Source organism: Vicia villosa, unplaced genomic scaffold, assembly GCF_029867415.1.
Source record: "Vicia villosa cultivar HV-30 ecotype Madison, WI unplaced genomic scaffold, Vvil1.0 ctg.003240F_1_1, whole genome shotgun sequence".
Classification (NCBI taxonomy): domain Eukaryota; kingdom Viridiplantae; phylum Streptophyta; class Magnoliopsida; order Fabales; family Fabaceae; genus Vicia; species Vicia villosa.
This window is the reverse complement of record NW_026706148.1, coordinates 41,783-67,101: the sequence shown is the minus strand read 5'-3', so window position 1 is coordinate 67,101 and position 25,319 is coordinate 41,783. Positions and strand designations below refer to the sequence as shown.

At 33.0% G+C, this 25,319-nt stretch overlaps 1 protein-coding gene and 1 pseudogene across 2 annotated transcripts; one reads left to right on the top strand and one right to left on the bottom strand.

Annotated features, from left to right (window-relative positions):
- The first annotated feature begins 10,329 nt into the window (after positions 1-10,329).
- On the top strand, positions 10,330-12,342 carry LOC131640618 (MLP-like protein 168; annotated as a pseudogene).
- A 1,243-nt stretch (positions 12,343-13,585) lies between these two features.
- LOC131640619 (uncharacterized) lies at positions 13,586-24,739 on the bottom strand. Of its 2 annotated transcripts, XM_058910999.1 has the most exons (8): positions 24,726-24,739; positions 16,504-16,712; positions 16,207-16,411; positions 15,865-15,955; positions 15,224-15,613; positions 15,024-15,128; positions 14,529-14,711; positions 13,586-14,446 (listed from the first exon to the last, which is right to left on the bottom strand). In XM_058910999.1, the coding sequence occupies exons 1-8, from the start codon at positions 24,737-24,739 to the stop codon at positions 13,754-13,756; spliced, it is 1,890 nt and encodes a 629-aa protein (XP_058766982.1). In that variant the 3' UTR covers positions 13,586-13,753. The 2 variants fall into 2 exon arrangements, with proteins under 2 accessions (XP_058766982.1, XP_058766983.1); XM_058911000.1 differs by lacking the exon at positions 24,726-24,739 and having other exon boundaries at positions 16,504-16,723.
- Between the last annotated feature and the right edge of the window lie 580 nt (positions 24,740-25,319).

The window sequence follows — 25,319 nt, the reverse complement described above, 5'->3', positions numbered from 1 at the left end:
TAATCTTAACTTGAATCTTCTTCAGATTCTCCTGATTCAGCATAAAAAGTCTTTGTCTTTTCGGACTTATACTTTAGAGCCACATATTTACCTTTTCTCTAATGTTCATCTTCTTGAAGTCCAATCTCATGACTCCTTAAAGAACTGATTAGTTCCTCAAGACTAGTATTGTTCAGATCCTTGCATATCTTCAAGACAGTAGTTACCATCGATCTCCATTTCTTCGGCAGACTTCTGATAATTTTCTTGAGATGATCTACAGTAGAATATCCTTTGTTCAGAACCTTGAGTCCTGCAGCAAGCATCTGGAATCTTAAAAATATAGCTTCCACATATTCATCATTTTCTATTCTGAAAGCTTCATATTTATGTATTAGGGCCAGAGTCTTTGTCTCCTTAACTTGAGCATTGCCTTCATGAGTCATCAAAAGAGAATAAAAAATAGACTTTGCAGTATCTTTATCTATGATCTTCTCATACTCAGAGTGGGAAATAACGGCTAGTAGAATAGATCTAGCTTTGAAGTGATTCTTGTAAGTCTTCTTTTGAGTATCTGTCATTACACTTCTTGCAATTTTGATACATTTATCATCTACTGGATAATTGTAGCCATCAACTATCAGATCCCATAGATCAAAATCAAAAGCCATAAAGAAAGTTTCAATTATGTCCTTCCAATAGTCAAACTTTTCTCAATCAAACATAGGAGATTTTTCACTATATTGATCCTTATCCTTATTATGAATAACGACAGTTTTGTCAGAGTCGGTAGCTATTCTTTTTCACACAGCCTGGATCGGTACTTAACACTGTTAAGTGCTTGATAAAATTCAAACTTTTATCACTCAGAATCGGAGCTCTGATGCAAACTGAAGGTGTGAAAAACACAAAAAAGGGGTTGAATTGGGTTTTAAAAACAAAAGCTTTCTTTAGAAAATATCCTCGATAATAAAATAAAAGATGCAATAAGGAAAGAACAAAGTATGTTTATACTAGTTTACTTTAAAATTATCAAGCTAATCTAGTCCACCTGCCAAGGTGATTTTGCCTTATCAAACAAGGTCTTAATTCAGTAATCTCAAGATTATTACAATGCACAAGCTAACTGTAAGAGACTCACGTACAAACTCTAAGACACACTAATCTTAGACTTCTTAACGAATCTGACCAACCGGTTCCTTAAGGCACAATCAAACAGCAGTTTTAAAAAGGGTTTGTTTACAATATAAATGCTTCTACATAAGCTGATAGTAAACAATATTCTTAGAAATAATAGACTAAAGAGAGTAAGGAAGCTTATGAACAGTGTTTCAAGAACGTGTGAATTAGCAACCTTTTCCTTTGGTCTTCAAGCCTATTTATATCCAAATAAAATAATATATCTATTGAAAGGTATTTTTGGAATTTCTAGAAAGCTGGCAGCTTGACAACGTGGAGACAAGATAGTACAACACGTATGTCCTTTCATGGTAGTGGAGAAAAATATTTGTTTTGTACCCTGTACCATGTACCACATAAAGGTTATCTTCTAATCTTCTTAAACTTTAGAGGCTTTTGATGAGCATGATTTAGAAGAAAGAAAATAATAAGTGGGTCATTAGGACTTCAAGTCTTTAGAGTTTTTAGAACTCCGTCTTCAGAGTCTTCAGCAATTGGTCTTTAGTACCCTTTATCTTCAGAAACATGACTCTTCAGTATCTGGACTGTTCTTCATAACTTATGCCTTTAGATCTTCAAAACTTGGTTTCTTTGATAGCATATCCGAGTCATAAATTCAGAGCCTTCTCAAGTGGTATGCTATTATTCATCAAAACTTATGTAGCACAGAAGCGGAACTTAGTTTCTTCTGATGGTTTGGCAGTGCCTTTCATCAGATTCAGAACCTGTTTGTTAAATACTCAGAATAACAAACATTAGAATACTAAAATTGTTCATACAAACATACTCAGTGTTATCATCAAAACTCAGAGATATTATTACATAACCAAATCTTATCCTAACAGTATGTACTGTTGGTTGTGATGATTTTATTGTGATGATTTGATGGGACGATGATTACATGATGTGTTTGACGATGTTGTGATGAATGAAGTTGGTGAGGTGTATCTTTGATATTTGTACATGCTATGTGAAGATATTATGTGATGATTACAAGAATGATGATGTGTTTTGACTAGCAGTGGTCATGTCTTATTGCGTTGTTGCACATTATACATTCACGGCGTATGTAAGGATAAATGTCTAGTGATGTTAGGAGTGATGTCCAGTGATGGCCTCAATCCCATTGTGTGGATTGAGTGTATTTTGTGAAGCGCTCTGGGTCCTAGCGAGAATCGATCCTATGGTAGGGATCTTTGGAGGTAGGTGACTTAGCCATCAGTAAAGTTTTGGTACCACATGCATGAATCAGTGATGTTGCATTTCATAATTGTGTTTGCATAACGATTGATGTAAGAGATGTTTTGATGATGTATGAGATGCGAAGGATGTTTTAGTGACGTTGTGAGTAAATAATCTGGTGAGGATATTACTGTTGGTAACTACTATGTTTAATTTGTATATTTTTTGTAATGTTTGTAACTACTCACCCTTTATGTTTGAATGTTACCTCCATGTGGGTAACGTGCAGGTGATCAGGATTAGCTTATTGAAGAATAAGGATAGCTCAAAAGTTGTTTAGTTTGTTTCCGTTGAATAAAGGGTCTTACTCTGATATGTAACATTGGGTCGGGATTGCGTGACATCAGTATTTAATTTGTTTGATAACATGATACTATGAACTACCAATGATGGATTTGATGTTGATTTTAAGTTTTAAAATTTGAATAATGAAGTATGATGGATACTTGTCAATTTATTTGAGAATTGAGATTCCGATACGTGATATTGAATTTATATTGGCAACTCAAAAGAATGTATGATTGCGATAGTTGTTTAGAACCCGTGTTACGGAGCAGGATGTATGATTTAAATTACTCGAAAACTTTGTGTTGGATAGAAGGGTGTTACACTAAGATTTATAAATACTAAGCACAAAGTAAAATAGGAGGAAAAGAGAGTGAGTACCTTGACAATTCTAGTCAATACCATTCCCATTCCTTTGGATTTTCAAGCAACAATGAGGAATGAAGCATCTCAACCAAGCATACAAGGATAAACATCTCAAGTGATGTGTAGCATATGTATCATGGATACAATCAAAGTGAGTACAAAGATATCAATGTATAAACTCAAGTGTGAAAGAGATTATGAAAATAAGGGATGACATACCTCAAGATCATATCATGTATGTATGAGTATGATGTATGATGGATGAATATCTCATGCATGTGGGATTAGTACAACAATGATATATACAAAGATGGAAACGTAATCAAAATATATGGTACATAGATATAAATCAAACCAGTATACATACAAGTGGATAAACAAGGACAGATCATGTCAATTAATTTAATATTAACAAGGTATTTGCACTGAGCTCAAGGATCAAAGGGTCTAGGATTAGGGTTTTAGTATATCTACACTAACCTAATCATTTAAAAATTGAATAAAACCTAGTTAAATTACTACAGGGATCATGCTATAAACTTCAAGGGGAGCTAAGTTTAATCCTAAGGGAATCAGACAAATTTAATCAAGGCATTTGGTGAAAAGCTCACGTGAAAAAGGTTTGATTTTTAACGGGTTTAAAGGCATAAAAGCGTCATTTTTGATTTAATCAAAAAAGTTTAAATAAATAATATTTTTGGATTTTTAAATATATTCACAAAATATGTCACATAAATGAAGAGTGTATAAAAAATCAAGTGAAAATAAATTGATTTGCTATTTCAAATAAATTACCAAATTTGGAAAAAAAAATAAATGAGACAAATGATAAAAAATAGAGTTTTGGCCCCTAAAGGACTTGAACTTAGGTCACTATGGTGAAAGACTTAAAATAAGATCATTGTACCAACGCGCTACAAGTGATATTCAAATGCGCTCATAAATATATAATAAAAAATGTGCCCAAAAGCCATATTGAACTTCATTTTAAACCTCAAGACACCAAAATTATGGAAATTGTATCTCACTCAAAACTCAACCATTTCTTAAAATGTAAACTAGAAAGTTGTGAGATTTTTCAAGACGAATCCAACCATGTGCATAATATAAATTTATTTTGACTGTATCTCAAGAACCCATACACTTCAAACTTAAATTAAATGACATCTAGAAAGTATAAATGGCAACCAGTTAATGGATTTTGATCCTCATATTGCAACAAACATAATAGAATCGAGTTTTGTTAAAAATGGTTCATAAATGAGAGAGTTCAAGTTTTGAAAAGTTACCTCTATAGATGGAGATCGAAACTGGATTTAGAGAGCTTCCAGAAATGATTTGAGGACTTGGATAACTTCCTGAGGTCCTTCTGAAGACAATGGGATGCTTAGCTTGCTTGGAGATAATCTAGATTGCTCTGCCCGAACCAAGTTGCAAATGACAAATTCAACAATAGAGGATGATGTAGGGTTGTTACAAATGTAATGTGATGGATTGAACAGTTTCTAAGAAGTGTATGGAAGATGTTTGAGTGGTTATTTGACACAGAAATAACTTTGAACTCAAAAACTACAAGTTTATGCATGTTGGAATTTTGGAGCTTTCAAGTGGGGGAGTGAAGTTGAGATTTTATGTGTTTTAGATTCAAAAGGAAAGATCCTCTATTTATAGGGAGGAGTTGTGATTTGTGGTTTGAGATTTTATGTGTGATTTTGCTTCGTGGTGAAGTTAACTTGAAAATCATGCTTCCAATGGTACTGTCAATGCTTTAAACATAACTTAGGGTGACTCTTATGCAGCTTAGGTGGTTGCTTGTTGGTTTTGGAATACTTTTGGTGCAGAGGGAACAAGTTAGAGGCTCAAGGCTTAAAGTTTTATGGTTAAAGCCTCTTTACAAGAATAAAAGTGTAACCTTTCTCCCCTCAATGGCAAAATGGATTGGATAATGTTTGAATCAATTGGATAATATCTCAAAAGCTTGAGTAATCTTATAATTATGGATAGATTTGGAGGTTTACAGGTCTGAAAAGTAATATTACAAGGTATGGCATGGATATTGGAAAGCCTTGAACATCCTCGATTCTCCTTGCTCACAAATGCTATGGAGGAGTTCTCTTACTTTTTGGAAAGCCTTGAACATCCTCAACAACTTTCATGTTTAGAGTTTTCTCCAATTCTCAAGGGATCTTGGTTGAAATTGGCTTTAAAGTTGCTTACTTTTGAAGAACAAATCTGCCTTCATGAAATTTTTCTAAGTGTTGGAAAAAGTCAGCAACTTCATTGCTTCATAACTTGAAATCCTTTCATTTTTTTGAAAAATCTCCACAAGGACAAGATTGTAAATCATGACTTTCTCTTCAGTTCAGCCTTTGGAGTATAAATAATGGTGACTTATTGAAGAAGTTTTGATCATTCAAAGTTGAGCATTAAATATGTAATTTCTTCATGAAAAAATCAAAACCCTAACTTTGACTTTTGAATCCTTGGTTGATTTTCTTGATTTCTCTTGATCTAATAAATTTAATAATCTCATATTAATGATTTTGATCTTCAAAAGTCCATGGTTGACCAAATTTCCCAAAAGTCAAAGGTGATCTTGAATAGTTAACTTTTTTCCAGTTGAATTACATTCTTCCAAGTATCAATTGAATCAAGCTCTTTTAGCCAAATGGATGATATGAACGGATTACAATGAGGCATTAAGAGATTCTTGAATCATGCTTTGAGCCATAGAACCATGCTTTGACCAAAAGTCAACCTTCAAGAGAAGTAGGTCAAAAACCCTAATTGTGTACTAGATGAAGTTGAGAGTTGTTGATCTTGATTTAAACCATACATGGACTTGGATATTGATGAGAGAAATCACTTGAGCATATGAGGAATCTTGAGCCACCTTGTGAGCTACAAGAAAACCTAATATGCCTGAGCTCCTTTAATCAATCACCTATATTGGGAAACAGGCAACAAGCAAGCACAATCTTTTTGTGTATTTTGGTTAACAAATGATGCATGAATGATTATGAATGATGATAATGATGATCATACTCTTTGAGACTCAATGAAAATTAGGTGGGATATTAGGGTCAAATATTGGTGTATGACACTAAGGAAATCAGGAGCTTCTCCATCTTAGTTGGTATTCTTAAAATTTCTCACCATTAGAGACATGATGAACTAACATAGGTTTTCCATTAGATACACATGTAGTGGAACATACCAACATCACAAGATTCTCAACCACTTTTATGTACACCTTAACATATCGTCCACCTAGACATCACAGTCTAGTTGACCTTAGAACAAACTTTGGTTTGAACATAAATCCAACATGAACTCCACATAGTCACATCGGCTCATCACCACTCCCATTCATGGTAGCAATTATAATGGTTCACGCATGTGCTGCACATAGGAGCAAACAAACATGTAGTAGAGAAAAATAAATTCTCCTAACTCTTCTCAGACATGTTCTGATATCTTGTCTGAGACAAGTATCCCAACAGACACTCTATCCTGCAATTCAGCAACAGAACTTCACACACTTTCCTCTATTATACACTTCCTTGTATTCCTTGCTTTTCTTGGAGTTAATTATTAAATCCTTCTTCCCTAACACAAGTTTCTTCACATTTGATGAGTACCATAGGGGAACTTTGATACCGTGCAAACAATCTCAAAAACTTTTTTTTCTTTTTTAGACACAACGTGACATGCTGGGGCAAATAGGTTATATTTGCTACTTCACTTGGGGCCAATTCTCTTCGTATACCCATCACAACCATATCTTCCCAGGATTTCTTAGTATCTTTTGTCTTGTCTTTAATGTTGATAAATGTTCCAATCAAAGTATCACATACATTTTTCTCCACGTACATCTCATCAAGATAATGTCTTACATCAAGACTTGACCAATATGGATGATCAAAGAAAACCGACCTCTTTTTCCAAGAATTTTTCTCCACGGGCCTTTTTTGTTTCTTTCCAAAGACAAATTTAATGTGTTGTTTTCTTCTATAAACTTCCTTCCTAGTTAAGGGTTTTGAAGCGATACCATACTCCTGCTCTCCATTAAAAGTCTTGCACAATCTATGATACGGATGATTAGCTCTTAAAAATCTTCGATGCACAAAATAAACTGTCTTTTTTCCTTTTGGTAATTGGTGGTGACATGTATCAACTTCACATATAGGACACACCTGTTGAACCTTAATGTTGTACCCAGACAAATTACCGTATGCAGGAAAGTCATTGATTGTGCAAAATAACATGGCACGCAACTTAAAGTTATCACATGTATACGCATCATCAACATCAACAGCTTCCTCCTACAAAAGTATTAAATCTTCAATCAATGGTGATAAATAAACATCTATGTCGTTCCCTGATTGTTTTGGACCCGAAATCATCATCAGTTGCATCATATACATGTGCTTTATGCACAACTATGGAGATAGGTTGTAAATAAAGAGAAGAATAGGCCATGACGTATGGTTAGTACTCAAATTACCAAAAGGATTTATTCCATCGGTGGCAAGTCCAAGCCTAAGGTTCCTTAGATCATTAGCAAAATCTTGAAACAGGGAATCAATTTTCTTCCATTGCAATGAATCAGCTACATGGCGAATTTTTCCATCACACTCTTCTATCTGCATACCATCTAGTATTCTTTGCGTCACTAACATTAGCAAATAATCTATTGAACCTTGGAATCATAGGTAGGTACCACATCACCTTGACAGGAACATCCTTGCTAGTTGCACCATCGTCGTCATCAACACCTTTGTTCTTCTGTTTGTAGCGCGACACCCCACACCTCGGGCACTCGTTTAAGTTTTCAAACTCTTTCCTATATAAGATGCAATCATTATGACAACCATGTATTTTGACATAGTCCAAACCCATTGGACACAAAATTGTCTTGGCCTCATAGGTACGGTTTGACAAAGTGTTACCTTCTAGAAGCATATCTATCAATAATTCAAGTAATTCACTTAAACTTTTATCCGTCCACACACCTATTTCCTTAAGATTAAATAGTCTTAACACAGTTAACAATCTTGTAAAACATTTACATTCCGGGTACAACGACAATCTTGTAAAACCATTTCGTGTAATTTTGAATATTTCCATCACAACCACAATGATTGAATATAATATCCCTTTGATGTATTTGCATACTATGGCAATTTATACAAGGACACCAAAAAATCCTATTGTTGTTAGGAAGGTTTTTATCAGCGAAATCAAGAAATTGTAGCAATTCTTTCTCATACTCGCTACTTAATTTGTTGGATTTCATCCAACTACGATCCATAATAAAATAAAGCTTCCGAAAATAAAATAAAAAAGAGTACAAAAATATAGATTCTCAACAACAACAACATAAATAATAAAATAATGCGGTGAGAACAACAACAACAGTAATGGAGAACAATAAGAACAATAGCATTGGAGAACAACAAGAACATACTACGGAGCTCCTTGGAGAAGAAGTGTTCTTTCATTGGTTGAGATCCTTGGAGAAGAAGTGTTCTTTCGTTGGTTGAGCTTCTTCGAGAACAAGTGTTTTTTCATTAGGGCTCGAAAATTGAATTAGATAGACATGAGAGTCAAAATTAAAAAAAAATTATCTCGGTTAAACTTAAAAAACCGAGGTAGATTAGCCGATGTAAATTATATAAAAAATATGCCTTTTTGGTCATCAAAAGAATAAAAAATTAGGGAATATTTATCTCAGTTTTCCTAAAACCCGAGGTAACATATCCGATGTAAAATCTAGAAAACATAATGTCGCCTTTTTGGTTCCATAAATAACATTAAATATCAGGAGTTGAGAATTGAACCTCAAACCCTTAGCATATATTTATGTCAGATTTTTAAATATCTGAGGTAACAGTTTTATTAATATTTATTTTAAATAAAACAATTTGCTTCGTTCATATGTACCCGCAGTTTTGTTTCGTTTGTTGTGAAAGCTTCGTCATGAAAAGTGTTATTTGTTGTTGTGATTCTTTCTTGTGAGTTCCCTTGAGATCGTCAGGTCCCAGTTGTAGAGTCGGCTCTCCAATATCTAGAGTAGTTGAGCCCCATCTAAAGTGGTAGTTTTTTCTTGGAAATTCCTGTAGAATACGACTCCTACCAAAGAGAACTTATTTAAGAGGAGGATTAACATCGTCTAAGAGGGTATCTCTAGCCATTTATGTTCAAGGTTTCTAGAGTCGTCCTCTCATTTGTTTTTCCCTTGTGAGGTAGAAATTTTGTGTGGTATAGGATTTTTCAGATTTGTTAGGTTGGTCTGTAGCCACGCCCAGAGATTCTTTTATCCTTTTTTCATATGTTTTTTTTATAGTGTTGATTTGCCTAGGCTTAGGGGATTGACGACTTGTCATGTTGTGGTCTGGATGATTTGGAAATATTGGAATGATATAGTGTTCTCAAGTAAGACATGAGTATTCTTTTGACTTGGAAATAGTATCTTGATAGGTTTGTCGCAAACTCATGTGTTTTCTCGGTCTGATTGAGAACCCTATCTGATATTTACGTCAATGGCAATTTGAGTGTCTTCGGCCTCCTCTGAGAGTGTTCTTGCTGCCCATTGAAAATTGATGTCATTTTTGTTGGTCTTTGATTAAGAAGGTCTAACTAGTGATCCTTTCTAGTACTTCTGATTTATATCTTTCTTCAGGTTCCGTCTCTTATTTTGGTTTTTTTTTTTTTGTTGTTTTCTTTAGTTGGCTTCATTTGAATGATGTATTGGGTTGATTGTTGTTTTTGTTTTCTCTATATTGCTGTGGTATTTCTTGTGCAGCTGCTTCTCAACTTCTTGTATACGTATCCCTTTAGTTCCTTATTTTCATCTCTATATATATAACTCTTTGCTTTTTAAAAAAAAAAAAATCTCCAATATGCAAAAGGCCTCTATTTATATATGAAATAAGGCACTGTAAAGATAATTGCACCTTCGTAAAAAAATTGCTGCAAATGATTTGTGGAATTTTATTTTTCCATAATATCAACACATTAAACTATCCCACTACATGTTTGCCATGACATAGCATAATTATTATTGTGTTGTTAAATGCACATGCTTTGGCTAGACAAATGCTTCAAGCAACTTGCCTTTGGTTGAAAATAGCCACGCATGGCGGGACCAAGACATTTATGTATATTCAATCATGTAACTCTTGATCATATCCAAAAAAACAATAATGCAACTCAAATTGATGTCTAAAAATAATGTAATCCAATTTCTATTTAAGGCATGAGGTTGCATACACTTTCATCATATGAACCCTTGTTTCTTTCTTCTTTTCAAAAATGGTGCTATCCGGTAAGCTTACTACTGACAAGTTCTTCAAAGTATATACATCAGAACTACACGAAGTGCAAAATCATTGTGAAAGAATTCACGAAGCCAAGTTGCATGAAGGTGAAGAATGGCACGATTGATACGGTTAAACACTGGACATATGTAGTAGGTAATTATAGAGTGATTGTTTTTATTTTAATTTAAAATTAATCCTTTATATTTTTCTATAGCTCTTATAACAAAAAAATTAGTTGGAAGCTTTTTGGTGGAGATATTGATAAGCACTATAAGACCTTTAAAGCCATACTTGAAGTAAGTGATAAGGCTGATGGGACTGCTGTTGTTAAATGGACAGTTGAATATGAGAAAATCAGTGAGGATATTAATCCTCCAAATGGATGGATGGAATTTCTGGGCCAATGCACTCGAGATATTGATGCTAATCTTGTCAAGGCAAGGGTAGCTCTATAAAAGAAGAAAAATGAAGGGTGTTGACATTGGCGGATCCAGGAATATTTAGTGGTGGGGGCAAATTTTAGTTATAGTATTCATCAAAATAAAAAAATGTAAGAACTCAAATTCGAATATACGATTTTACATAAAAGGTATCACAATTAATTTTTATTTTATACTGTAGTATATATTTAATGTTAAATAAGTGTATTTAATCAAACAATAATAGTTAAAAACTTAAAATTAGTATTAATATATATTATTTTATTAAATAACATGTTTATATTTGTAATAAATATTTTTCTAATGGGGACAAATTACAAAACTTTAGATATTTTTAGCCAAACATTTTTTTCATTGTGGGGGCTTGAGCCCCCTTACCACATAATGTGCATCCGCCCCTGCTTCTGTGAGAGCATTTTGAGGAACATATATGTACTTTTATGTGATGTATAGGCAAAATCCTTTAGAGATTTAAGTCACTTGACCGTAAAATATATGTCATTATAAAAGATATTTTTATGTAAAAAATATACTAACTTGTTTGGATGGGACAATATTTTAAAATAATAATCTCTTTCATTGCAAATTATAATAATTTTTCATTTGCTTATGTTCCTTTTTCTGAACTTGGGATAAATATTGATGATGTGATGATGAAGATGATGAAGGAGAAGAGGGAAAAAGATGGAGCTATATAAAAAAATACTATATGTTGACAGTTCATTGTTACATTCAATAGACTATCAATTTCCTACCATCTATATTTCTTAAAAGGCTTAATTAGTGTCGTTGTACCTTAACTTAATTTAAGATTACACCTTGGTCGTTTATTTAGTAAGTTTTAAGTTTTAGTCCCTAAAAAACAATACCATTAGCCAACTTAGTCAATTTTGTTAACTTTTAACTTTAATTATTTTAGGAGAGACAATTTTGTTGAGTGTCCACCAAAGACTTTGTTATTTTTTTAATTTTAACAATTTGATCTTTTAAAAAAAATTAGATGGCTGGAAAGTGATAATCTACTGAATATAACTATAAATTCTCAACACATAATATTTTTTATATAAACTCATCTTCTTCCCTCTTCTCCTTCACCACCTTCATCATCACACTTATCTCAAACCCATAAAATTCGTCTCAAACACAGAAAAAAATTAAATATTTTTAACCAACCATGTTTAAAATGTTGATTTGAGTTGTGAACACAAGGTTATAATGATACTGTAGTTTCCTAAGAGTGTCTACATGAAACAAAAATTTCTATTTCTTTCCAATCACTTAATCACCCAAATAACCAACCATTTTCTTCCCATTCTTAAATTTGAAAAACATGTCTTCCCCTTCTTCCATATCTTTCTCCTTTTGAACCCTATGAAACTCATCCACGATCTCGTCCGCAAGCTCCAAAACATCGTCATTTGCATTAACAATTTATTCACAAGCATTATCGATGTCGGCGGGGAAAGATGTACCTAGACCACATATGTTTTTTGAGGAACTAATTTGGTTTAACATTGAATGTGATTTTCTAGTGATTTCTTAAAGGAGATGTCTGAACTCAAGGAAGTTATAGGGAAAGCAAAAGTTGTTGTTGGAGGGAACATATAGGGTTGAAGTGGAGAGTTCATAAAAGTGGTGATTGAAGTCCATTGAGAAAGGTTTTTAGAGTTAGCATTTTAAGAAATATGGTGAATGGAATGAAATGGGTATTTAGATGGAAAATGGTGGTGAATGTGAATTTGTAAGCGATGTTGTTCACTATCATTGATGCTTTTCTGATCGCATTTTGAGGAACATATATGTAATTGTATGTGATGTGTTGGCAGCTTCTTCAATGAGATGTCTAAATTCAGGAAAGTTGTAGTAGAAGCGGAAGTCTTCATCAGAGAGAACAAATAGGGCGGGAGTGGAAAGCTTAAATAGAGTGTGATTGAAATCCATTTAGAAGTGTTTTAAGGGTTAGGGTTTTAAGAAATATCGGAAATGTGAAGTAATGAACTTTGTCTCTCACTATCACCGACGCTTCTCAGAATTTTTTAGGAACATATATGTACTTTTTTGTGATGTTTTGTAAAAATCCTTTAGAGATTTAAGTCACTTGACCGTGAGATAATGGTCATTTTTAAAGAAAATGTTGTAAAAAAAAAACGAACTTGTTTTGATGGGAGAATGTTTTAAAATAATAATCTCTTTCATTGCAAATTATAAGAAATTTTCATTCACTTATGTTCTTTTTCATTCTTTTTTTGGGTAACAATGGAAATTGATAGTCTACTGAAGGTAAGAATGAACTATTAACACATAATATTTTTTATATAACTTCAACCTTTTCCCTCTTCTCCTTTATCATCTTCATCATCACATTGATCAATATTCATCTAAAACCCATGAAATTCATCTCAAACACAAAAAAAAAAAAAACAAAAGTGAATGAAAATTTCTTATAATTTGCAATGTAAATAGAATATTATTTACATAAATTTAGTCATTATCATTGTATTATACAAAGTAACACTATTAAAAAATTGAAGGATGCCAAATTTAATTGGAAGGATGACGGGAGAATTTAGATAAACTCAAATGTGCTTGTTTGATAAACTTCTTTTGGATTAATAGACTATAATATTATGTGAATATCCAAATTGAGGGTAAATAACTTGATAGACTTTTATTTAAAATTGTTTCTGATTGCAATGTAGAATATATGAATATGACATGATTGATTCTTTTTTCGCCTTTAGGGCTCCGTTTTACCAGCTAGGGCATATTTGGATAACTTATAAAAACTTTTGACTTTATTTAATATTTTATTTCATAAATAGCTTACAGATACACATTTATATGATACAACACCCAACTTAAGAAAATTTTGTACTTAGATTTCATATAATCAAGACATATGACACAACACCCAACTAATTCAAGCAATAATAAGCTCTAAGTATTCTTAAGACCTTGAGTAGTAAGACCAAATCCAAATGGAAACAAAGGATCATAATGAGAATCACCAACATTCATAGGTAATTGATCAACACTCTTAAACCATGTCCGTGGAAGTTTACCACTAAATCCATAATCACCAAACAAAACATCTGTAACACCGTAACCTTCACTACCAGGAAGCCATGCCGCAACAAGTCCTTCGATTATGTCAATATATGGTAACATAACCACAGGTCTACCAGTTATTAACACAACCACACATCTCACTCCGCTGCATACGTTGTTTATTGTTTCTGCCCCATTACCTGAGATGGTTAAGTTTAAACTGTCGCCATTTGTTTCCGCATATGGTGTTTCTCCGACTACCACAATTGCATATGAAAAATCATTTGATTTTACATATTCGAGAGATGGATTCTCTTGATAGACTATCTTAGTGTCTTTGTCAACTGTATTTTTTATCGCACTCAGAATTGTCGTACCACTAGTAACGTTGTTGCCGCTAAGCCCTTGCCATTGAATCGTCCATCCACCACATTGATAGCCTAGATTATCAGCATGAATTCCGGAAACAAGTATTTTTGAAGCCTTTTTAGGAAGAGGAAGCAACGGCTTATCAACGCTTTCACCGTTCTTTAATAGTACCAATGATTTCCTCACAGCTTCTCTAGCCAACTCTCTGTGCTCCTGTCAAATTAGGTTGAAAATATATAGTTCTATAATTTTGTAGGGACTAAAAACATATTTAAATCAAAGTTACTCGACTAACCTGGCTTCCGAGATGGTCGGCAAGACTGTAATCAGCCAATGGTTTTTCAAATAGACCCATTACAAACTTGACTCTCAAAATTCTCTTCACTGCATCATCGATTCTTTTCATAGATACAACATTTGTTTTCACTAGTAAAGATAAGCCATCTATGAATTCTCGGAAGTCAGCTGCAGTCATTACCTGCATCATTACAACATTTAGTATTAAAAAGATCATATTTTATATGTATAAAATCATTGGTTTATACGCAAAGAGTGTGAGTGTTTGTAAGCTTTAGAATATCAAGTTTGATTCTTGACGACTCATGTGTTGGGTCAGTTCATACCGAACTTTTGCTCTGGCTTTAAAAGAGACCTCAGTAAATGGATGGTAAAATTGGTGTACCTGAGATTAGTCAGTCCTAGGGGCGGACACGAAGCTTTCAAAAAGATAATTTTGATACCTAACTATAAAAATACTACTCAACATAATTGAAAAAAAATCATAGTTTACCATGTCAATACCGGCATTTACTCCGACTTCAATTGAATGTGTGTAGTTAGCATGAGGAGGTGAAGTTATCTTGTCAATTCCAAAAAAATCTGATATGACAAAACCCTACAAAATATAAAAACAAATTTTTAAGCATACATATACTGATAAACACCAATATTAGATATGGGAAATGAGATATTTATGAAGTAAAGTGTTACTTTAAAACGGAGCGTGTTCTTGAGAAATCTTGTGATTAAATCGTAATTAGTATGCATTTTTTGTCCATTCAAGCTTGAGTAAGAAACCATGATGGTTGAGACACCCTTAATAATTGAGTCATAGTAAGCTGGCATGTGAATGCTAAGCAATTCATGTCTTGTTATAACTGTGTTATTCTCATTGATTCCTTTTGTCGTTCCACCATCACCAACATAGTGTTTTGCACAAGCTGCTACTTTCTTGTGTCCAACAACATATGGAACACCCTTGCGTGAATGTGGAGGGATATCACCTTGCAATCCTAGAATGATCTCGGTCATAGCTTGAACAATTTTATGATCTTCACTATAACTTTCATAACATCTACCCCATCTTGGATCTCTACAAACCTATACAAACATATACTTTATAAGCAAGACCGTCTTAAGTTTTCTAACACCCTGTGTTGGTTAATCACAACTTAAATGTGACGAAATAATTAGGGGCACTATTTTACACACCCTCAAAGACAACCCTTATAAGATAAAACAATATTATCAAATAATGGTAATAACCACATTACAACGTAGAAGAATTTGAACAAACGACTATCTTTTGTAATGTGCAATTGACATATATGTAATTTGATTATCTTAATTACCGCGATGCTAGGAGCGAAGAGATATGAAACTCCGGTCGCTCTTGCTTCAAGAGCAGTTGCATCACCAATCTTCTTCACTAGTTGAGGATCCCTGTAGATTCAAAGAAATTAAAATCATCAATACAAAGAATTATAACAAAACACAATTGTTCTGGGCGGCCTACAAGACCTAATAGGCAAAGGCCCAATATCGTTGAAGTGCTAATATTGCAAGTCAGCTCCTTGTCCATCACATCAACAGCTCAAAATTAGACCGCATCAAGCTCTAACTCCTCATTTACCGATAACTTTAGTTCCATTATGGAACAACAATAAATATATGTATAATGGTTATTTATTTACCTTGTAGCCCCTAGACCGATATTGTGAGGAAAAATAGTAGCATTATAAACATTGTTATGACCATGAACAGCATCAACTCCATATATTATTGGAATTCCAAGCCTAGTCGACAATGCACCTTTTTGAAACTTATTCACCATATCAACCCAATCATTTGCAGTTGCGTTCACCTTAGGAACACTTCCGCCAGCACTCAGAAGACTCCCTGAAGTAATTTTTCACGCGGTTAAATATCATTAACCTTCGCGTCGCAGTTGAGATTCACAATGAATAATCATATTATTAACAAAAACTTACCAATGTAATACTTGTTCACTATATCTGTAGAAGCAACTGTGCGCTCAATTTGAAGCATTTGACCGATTTTCTCTTCCAAAGTCATTCTACCAACAAGATCCTTAATTCTAGTATTCAATGGTTGCTTTGGATCTTTGTATTTCAAATATTCAGTATCTGCCATAGCTACCCAACACTGCAACAACATAAGCACCACCAAAAATATTCTACTTTTCTCCATTTCTTCCTCTCAAAACAACTGCACAATAGTATTACAACAATGTTACTTTTCAATATAATAAACACAAAATATTCTGAACCTTATCTCAATAAAGAACAACAACCTTAGTTTTTAATTTGTTTAAATTTTTCAAATCTGATGATCAAATCAATTGTGGACAATTTGTAAATATTATATTCAAATACTCATTACTAATGATTAGATTTTCTTCCTTGTCTTGTGGAAGACTAGAAAAAGCTTACCTTTATATAGATTTTAAAAATACACATTATTTACTTTATAATTAGTTAATTACTATATTCAATATCCAACTAATATCTCCAACTCAACGCCTAAAAATTATTCTAAATTATAAAATCTTAACGAATTATATATATAATTTGTTAAGATTTAAAGATACATTTGAGTTGGAGAGAGTAATTCATTATTAAATATAGTAATTAATTTTTTTTCATAAATTTACTTGCTATTTTATAATTAAATAATTTAGAGTTTATAAAAATAGAAGGCAAACGAAAAACAGACTCCACCATTTGTAAAATCTATATAAAAGGTAACTTTATTTACTATTTAAAAAAATCTCATCATTACTCATGTGTATTTGAAAATGGAATATTTACAAATTGTCCATCATTGATTTGATCATCAAATTTGAATAATATAAACAAATTCAAAACTAACTTGCTAATATATATGTGTACGTATCAAATGAGAACTTTTGCTATAATAAGAACTGAGAAATTTTAATAATAACTATTAGATTTGAATTAATGGCTCAGATTTACTTCATATTTTAAATATATATTGCATAAATATCTTGTTCACTTAAATATTAATTAAATATTTTAACAAATGAGGTAAATATGAGCCATTAATTCAAATCCAATGGTTATTATTAGAAGTTCTCAGTTCTCATTATAGTCAAAGTTCTCATTTGATACCTCCCATATATATATTCAATCTGAAGCGTAGGGAGGAGTGTTAGAAATTTTGGCCATAGAAATTCGAACCCAGAATTGAGTTAACAACCATGAGCAGAAATTTGATTTTACTGTTGTTGTTGTATAATGTTTCAATTTCAATTTTAATTTTCCTTATTCATCACTAATGGCTTTGAATTAAGAATTCGAAACCCTAATTTTATTGAATTTGAACATTGTGTATTTTGAATAATATGAATTTTTGTTGAGATTCTATATCGTATAATGAATAATCTCCTACCTTTTCTTCTTTAACAGTAGATTCAACCTCATCATCAACTTTTTCAGATCTAGGTTTAAAAAATCATCATCAAAATTAACTTAAAAAATCATCATTAATCAGCTGTACCAGATCTGAGATGCCGAGCTCCGACGTTTCTGGGAAATTTCGGAAGCGGCCTCAAAGAATCATGGATTTACAAAAAGGTATCATAGTGGACCAGTTTCACTTTCTCAATAAAGAGAAAAATAACACAGAAATTGTGGCATCCATTAGTACAAACATAGGAAGATAATGCAAGCTTAATTGTTAACTTTCGAAAACAAGTTTTCTTTATAGATCTGAAATTTCACTCCTGAATAAACATTCTTGCAAAGCTATATTCAAAGAAGTTGAAAGCAAAGTTAAAACAAAGAAGAATAAGAAGATAAGTACATCTTTTCAATCTGAAAAAATAAAGGATAAAGATTTGACGAATTAATTTATGAAGATGAATATATGAAGATTTTTTTAGTTATCAAATTTTAATTTTTGGTATTTAATTTTTTATATATTATTAAAATAAAAAATACAAATAAAATGTTTTAGAGGTGACAAGTGACTGGACACATAATGAGGTGCCATGTCATTAAAAATATGCCAAATGACTAGGGACCATAAAAAATTCACATTATTTGATATTGGGGACCTAAAAACTGGTTTTTTTTATAGGGGACTAAAATGTTAAAAAATTCAATATAGAGGGACCAAAAGTGCATTTAAGCCTAAATAATTTAGAGTTGGCTAAATACCCTTTTTGGTCCCTTAAGTATACCCTTGGGTCCATTTTGGTCCCTCAACTCTAAAAAGTTCCAAACTGATCCTTTAATTGTTCTAAAAGGTGCACGTTTATCCTTTCCGTCCAAACCGTTAGTCAAAGTCAAAGATTTTACCCAGGTGTCATCCACGTGTTATTTTTGATTAATTAAATTGTGACATGGAAAATATATTTTCACTTAAGTGTTATTTTCTAAACATATTTGTGATTCTCACTTAGTAACTCAGAAATAGGAGAAAGGGGTATGTATAAACCCTAGCGCAGCGCAGCAGCCATTTTCAATTAAGTCGAAGGTTTTCTGAGAACGAAGACAAGTTTAAGGTTTTCTGGGAACGAAGACGAAGACGAAGACACCGTTGATTTTCAGGAAACTGATTTGTGCTTTTCAGCTAACTGATTTGGTAGTTAGGGTTTAATAAAATTCATTTGTTTGCTGATTTTCATCTTCTTCTTTTTCAATTTGTATGCTCATTTCATCTTCTTCGATTCTATTTAGGGTTTAGTTTGAAATGGATGAATTTTTGAACATTACAATCCATCATAGTGGTGCGTTCACTGATGAGAAACACGATGTTTATGAAGGGGGTGAGGTTGCGAGATTGAGGGTAGATGCGGATAAGTGGAGCTTCTTTGAGTTGTTAGGTGCTATTAAGGAATTAGGTTACCCGGCCATAGACAAGATATACTATAGGGATCCTACTGAGGGTATGAATCTGTTAGTTGATGACAAAGGTGCCCTAGAGATTGCTGATCTCTACAGGGTTCACCTTAGAGTTGACATCTTTATTCAGCACGTATTGACAAACCCTGATTTTGCTGAGGTACCAGTAGATGACATACCCCTTGATGAAATACCACTTAATGAGGTTGTAGATGAGATTGTAGATGAGACTGAAGTTGTGCTTGAGGAGATCAGGAATGAAACTGAATTGCCAACTGATCATGGAAGGGATAAGGATGCAGAAGATACTGATCATGGAAGGGATAAGGATGCAGAAGATACTGATCATGGAAGGGATAAGGATGCAGAAGATACTGATGATAATGGACAAAGGGTTGGGGAGGTTGATGATGGGCATAGTTCTAATACCTCTGAAGATGAAGACTTCAATTATGATAGTGCAATGGAGGTAGTATTCGAGGATGACTCTGATGAGTATGAAACTGAGTTGGAAGAAGAAGTTGGTAACCTACTTGAAGATGATAATGTAGGAGAAAAAGGCAAAAAAGGTAAGGAAAAGTGGGAAGAAACCAAAAATGAATTCAAAGGCAGTGATAATGAAAGTGAGGATCTAGAAAGTGAGTGTGACAGTGATGATAGCAGTAAAGTTAAGAGAAAGAAGTTTCCAATATTCAAGGAACAAAAGGATATGTCCAACTACAAGTGGGAGGTGGGAACATATTTTACCACAAAAGATGATTTTAAAGAAGCAATTACAACTTATGCAGTCCAATCTGGAAGATACCTAAGGTACACTAAGAATGACAAGATAAGGGTGAGGGTTAGGTGTAAAGAAGGATGTCAATGGGAAGCATATTGTGCTAAGTTGCCTAATGAGGATACTTGGCAACTAAGAAAGATAGTAGACTTTCATAATTGCAGTAGAGAGTATAATGTGAAGATGTTGAAGACTAAATGGTTGAGCAAAAGAATACAAAATTCACTTAAGACCAACCCTAGAATGAAGTTGAAAGACATAAAGGAAAAGGTTCAAAAAAAGTGGAATGTGGGGGTCAACAAGACAAAGGCTATAAGAGCTAGGTTTGCAGCTAGAGACATGGTTGATGGATCTTTCCTTGGGGACTATACAAGGATTTATGACTACTGCCATGAGTTGTTAAGAGCAAACCCAGGTTCAACTGTGAAATTGAATGTTCAACCAGCTCAAGAAGGTTCTGATGATCATAGGATTCACTTCAGAAGGCTGTACATTTGTTTTGCTGCTTGTAAGGAAAGTTTCAAATTAAGCAGGTATTTCATTGGGCTTGATGGATGTTTCTTGAAAGGACTTTGTGGAGGTCAAATCCTTGCAGCCATTGGTAGAGATCCAAATGATCAAATGTTACCCATAGCATTTGCAGTGGTGGAGAGTGAAAACAAGGATAGCTGGACATGGTTCTTGGAGTTGCTTATTGCTGACCTTGGTGGAAAGGAAGAGTGCCTGACATACACATTTATTAGTGATCAACAAAAGGTATGATTCATAATTCATTTACATTTTGCATTTACATTTTGCATTTACATTTTGCTTATACACCTTTCTTATACACTTTGCATAGGGATTATTGCCTGCAATGGAAGAGCTTCTGCCTAGGGTAGAACAAAGATTTTGTGTCAGACATTTATACAACAACTTTAGGAAGAGGTATCCTGGAAAAAAACTTAAAGAAATTATCTGGAAAGCTGCCAAGTCTACTTATTACCAGGCTTGGGAAAGGGAGATGAAGGTAATGAAGGATGTGAATGTGGAAGCTTACAAGCACATGATGAGCACCCCTCCAAGATTTTGGAGTAGATCATACTTCAAGACACATAACAAGTGTGATGCTGTTCTGAATAATATGTCAGAGGCTTTCAATAGTGTCATATTGGATTCTAGGTCCAAACCATTGATAACCATGGTAGAGGAAATCAGAACATATATGATGGAGAGGTGGGCTACAAACAGGTTGAGGTTTGAAAGGCTAGCAGATGAAGAAGTGCTACCAAACATTAGAAGGAAGATTGAGAAAACAGACTCATACACAAACCCTGATTTAAACTCATTAGATTTAAACTCATTATTCTGTGTATTGTATTTAAACTCATTAGAACATTTCTGTGTATTGTATTTAAACTCAGTGGAACATTTTTGTTTATTGTTTTTAAACTCAGTGGAACAGTTCTGATTATTGTATGTATTGTTAGGATGTATGATGAGCATATCTTTGAAGTGAGGCATCTTGAAAATTCTGCAGAAAAGTTCACAGTCAACTTGAAGGATAGAGTTTGTTCATGCAGAAGATGGGAGCTGACAGGCTTACCTTGTGTGCATTCACTTTCAGCCATGAAGAGTAGGAATCATAAGGTTGATGACTACATACCTGATTATTATAGAAAGTCAAGATATGTAGAGGTCTATAAACCTGTTATTTTTCCAGTTAATGGCTCTAATCTTTGGGTAAGAACAGAGTACCCTGATGTCCTGCCCCCAAAATATAGGAAAATGCCTGGAAGGCCTAAAAAGAGAAGGAATTTAGAGCAAGGTGAAATTGACGGGTCTGATAGAAAAATGAGAAGGACTGGATTTATTGTTTCATGCAGCAGGTGTAAAAAACCAGGTCACAACAAGCTTACATGTAAGGTTCCTTCAACTACTCAAGCTTCCCAATCAGTTTCTGCCCAAGCTTCCCAGCCGGTCACTGCCCAAGCATCTCAAGCAACACCTCAAGCATTTCCTAATCAAGCTTCCCAGCCAGTCACTGCCCAAGCATCTCAAGCATCTCAAGCATCTCAAGCATCTCAAGCATCTCAAGCAAAGTCCAAGAAAGTCCCTTCAAAATCAAAGAAGTTGCCGGTCAGGAGGCCAGCTACCCCTTTCATACCACCTGGTCCTACAACAAGATTGAATGCAGCCAGAACAGCTGTAGGCCCAACAACAAGAAGGACAACTCCTACCAAGAGAGCCACCCCAAGCTGGAAAATTTAGTTTATGTTTTGAACAACTACTGTTATGTTATGAATTAGCACTCTTAAGCATCTTTTATGTAGCATCTTTTTGGACAACTACTGTTAGTTTTTTGAACAAGCATATGTTAATTATTTAGCATATTTTATGTTATGAAACTGATGTAACTACTGTTAGTGTTTTGACAACTTATGTTGGTGTTAAGCAACAATGTCAATCCTTATGTTAAACCTTATGGTTGTTGCAGTTATTAAGCTTGAGATGTAAACATAACAAAAATGGGAAACTCATAATTTAAACACTTAAATCAACCTTTAAATGAAATTGACCCAAAAATGGGAAACTCATAATGTATACAGCTGTTACAAACTTTTTTTAACACAAACCCAAAGTGTAGCATCTGAACTAACATCAACCTATGTTAAACTGGTTGACCTTCATACAACATCCTAACAACAACAACAACTAAAAGTAAACAAAACAGACTCCTCCAAAATTTTTCTATCTTCATGCTCTTCTTCGATTGATTCTGCATTTCTGTAATCTTCTTCTTTAAACACTCGACCTCCATTTTTGCAGCATCAATATCATGTTCAAGCTTCTCCAACCTACTCTTTTGATTCCTCAGAAAGTGATCTTTTTCATCCTCAGCATCATCATAGAACCATTGAAAGTAGCCACATCCAGGTTGTGTTGAACCCTATGTCGTTCAACAATAATTTCAAATCAGACCAAAAGCAAAGAGATGGAATGCGACTAAACAAGTTAATTTACCTTATAATTACGACAACCCCAAAATTGTCGCCCATAGTTCGTGACAGTTGAAGCTCTTCGTAGAGTAGCCATGTCTCCACATCCACATTTAGGTTTCCATCGCAATATCCCTTCTGCACTCCCAAATTTCTTCACATAAGAATCGTATGTACATTCTCCAGAATTCGTTGAGGAAGAAGACTTCATTTCCTAATCAACCCTAGAAACTGGGGAAGAAGAACTCGTTGAGGAAGAAGAGGAGATTTGGTTCAGCAAATGTGAACCCTAGCACGTGTGAATTTGGGGACGAAGCCAATTTGGGAAGAGACACATATAATAAAAAAAACATATAAACATTTCCACATCACATGCCACGTAGGATAACTTAACGTCTGTTACACCTTATTTGACAGAAAGGATAAACGTGCACCTTTTAGAACAATTAAAGGAACAGTTTGGAACTTTTTAGAGTTGAGGGACCAAAATGGACCCAAGGGTATACTTAAGGGACAAAAAAGGGTATTTAGCCTTTAGAGTTTATAAAAATAGAAGGCAAACGAAAAACAGACTCCACCATTTGTAAAATCTATATAAAAAGTAACTTTATCTACTATTTAAAAAAATCTCATCATTTTGTCAAAAAAAAAAAATCTCATCATTACTAATGTGTATTTGAAAATTGAATATTTACAAATTTTCCATAATTGATTTGATCATCAAATTAGAAAAATATAAACAAATTCAAAACTAACTTGCTAATATATACGTGTGTGTGTGTGTCTATATATATATATATATATATATATATATATATATATATATATATATATATATATATATATATATATATATATATATATATGTATATATATATATATATATATATATATATGTGTATATATATATATATATGTATATATATATATGTGTATATATATATATATATGTATATATATATATATATATGTATATATATATATATATATATATATATATGTATATATATATATATATATATGTATATACATATATATATATATATGTATATACATATATATATATATATATATATATATACATATATATATATATATGTATATACATATATATATATATATATATACATATATATATATATACATATATATATATATATATATATATACATATATATATATATATATACATATATATATATATATATATATATATATATATATATATAGAGAGAGAGAGAGAGAGAGAGGGGTTATATTTACTCCAAGAGTAAGTGTTCAACATTTACTCCAAATCATAACCATTGATTATCATTAATCCAACAGCTTTAATTAATGTTTTATATAAAAAAATATTTCCAAAAATAATTAAATTAAATGATCAATTAAAACAGTTAGATTAATGAAAATCAATGGTTAAGATTTGGAGTAAGTGTTGAACACTTACTCTTGGATTAAATATATCCCTTCTTATATATATATATATATATATATATATATATATATATATATATATATATATGGGATGTATCAAGTAGGAGGACATTTTAAATAGGAGATTGGAGGACTTAATTCTAGCCATTAGATTGGATACTTGGTCTTGATAAAATCATGTGCAATCATAGACAATAAATGTTCATCAAAACCAAATATCCAATCTAATGGCAAGGATTAAGTCCTCCTATCTCTTATTTAAAATGTCCTCCTACTTGATACATTCCATATATATACCTTCACAAAAAGTTTGGTAGTATATATACAATCAATCACAAAATATCATTTAATTTTAACATATATAAATGATATCAATGACGCTTCTCTGAGAGCATTTTGAGAAACATATATGTAATTTTATGCGATGTCTATGCAAAATCCATTAGATATTTAAGTCACATGACCGAGAAATATAGGTCATTGTCATACCCCAAAATTTGCCCATCTCATTTCACTTTTCAATCTCAGACAAAGGTTCAAGACTTAAGGACATACTCTCCTAAACAATGACCTCCTAAACTAGGGTTTTGATTTCTCTGAAGAAAATTAATAAATCAAGGTCCCCAATGGATTTCAGATGACTTATGATGTTTCAAACTATCTCCATGACAAAATTCATGCTTCAATTCCAAGGATTGCCCAGTCAATTGCCCAAAAAGTCACCTGTG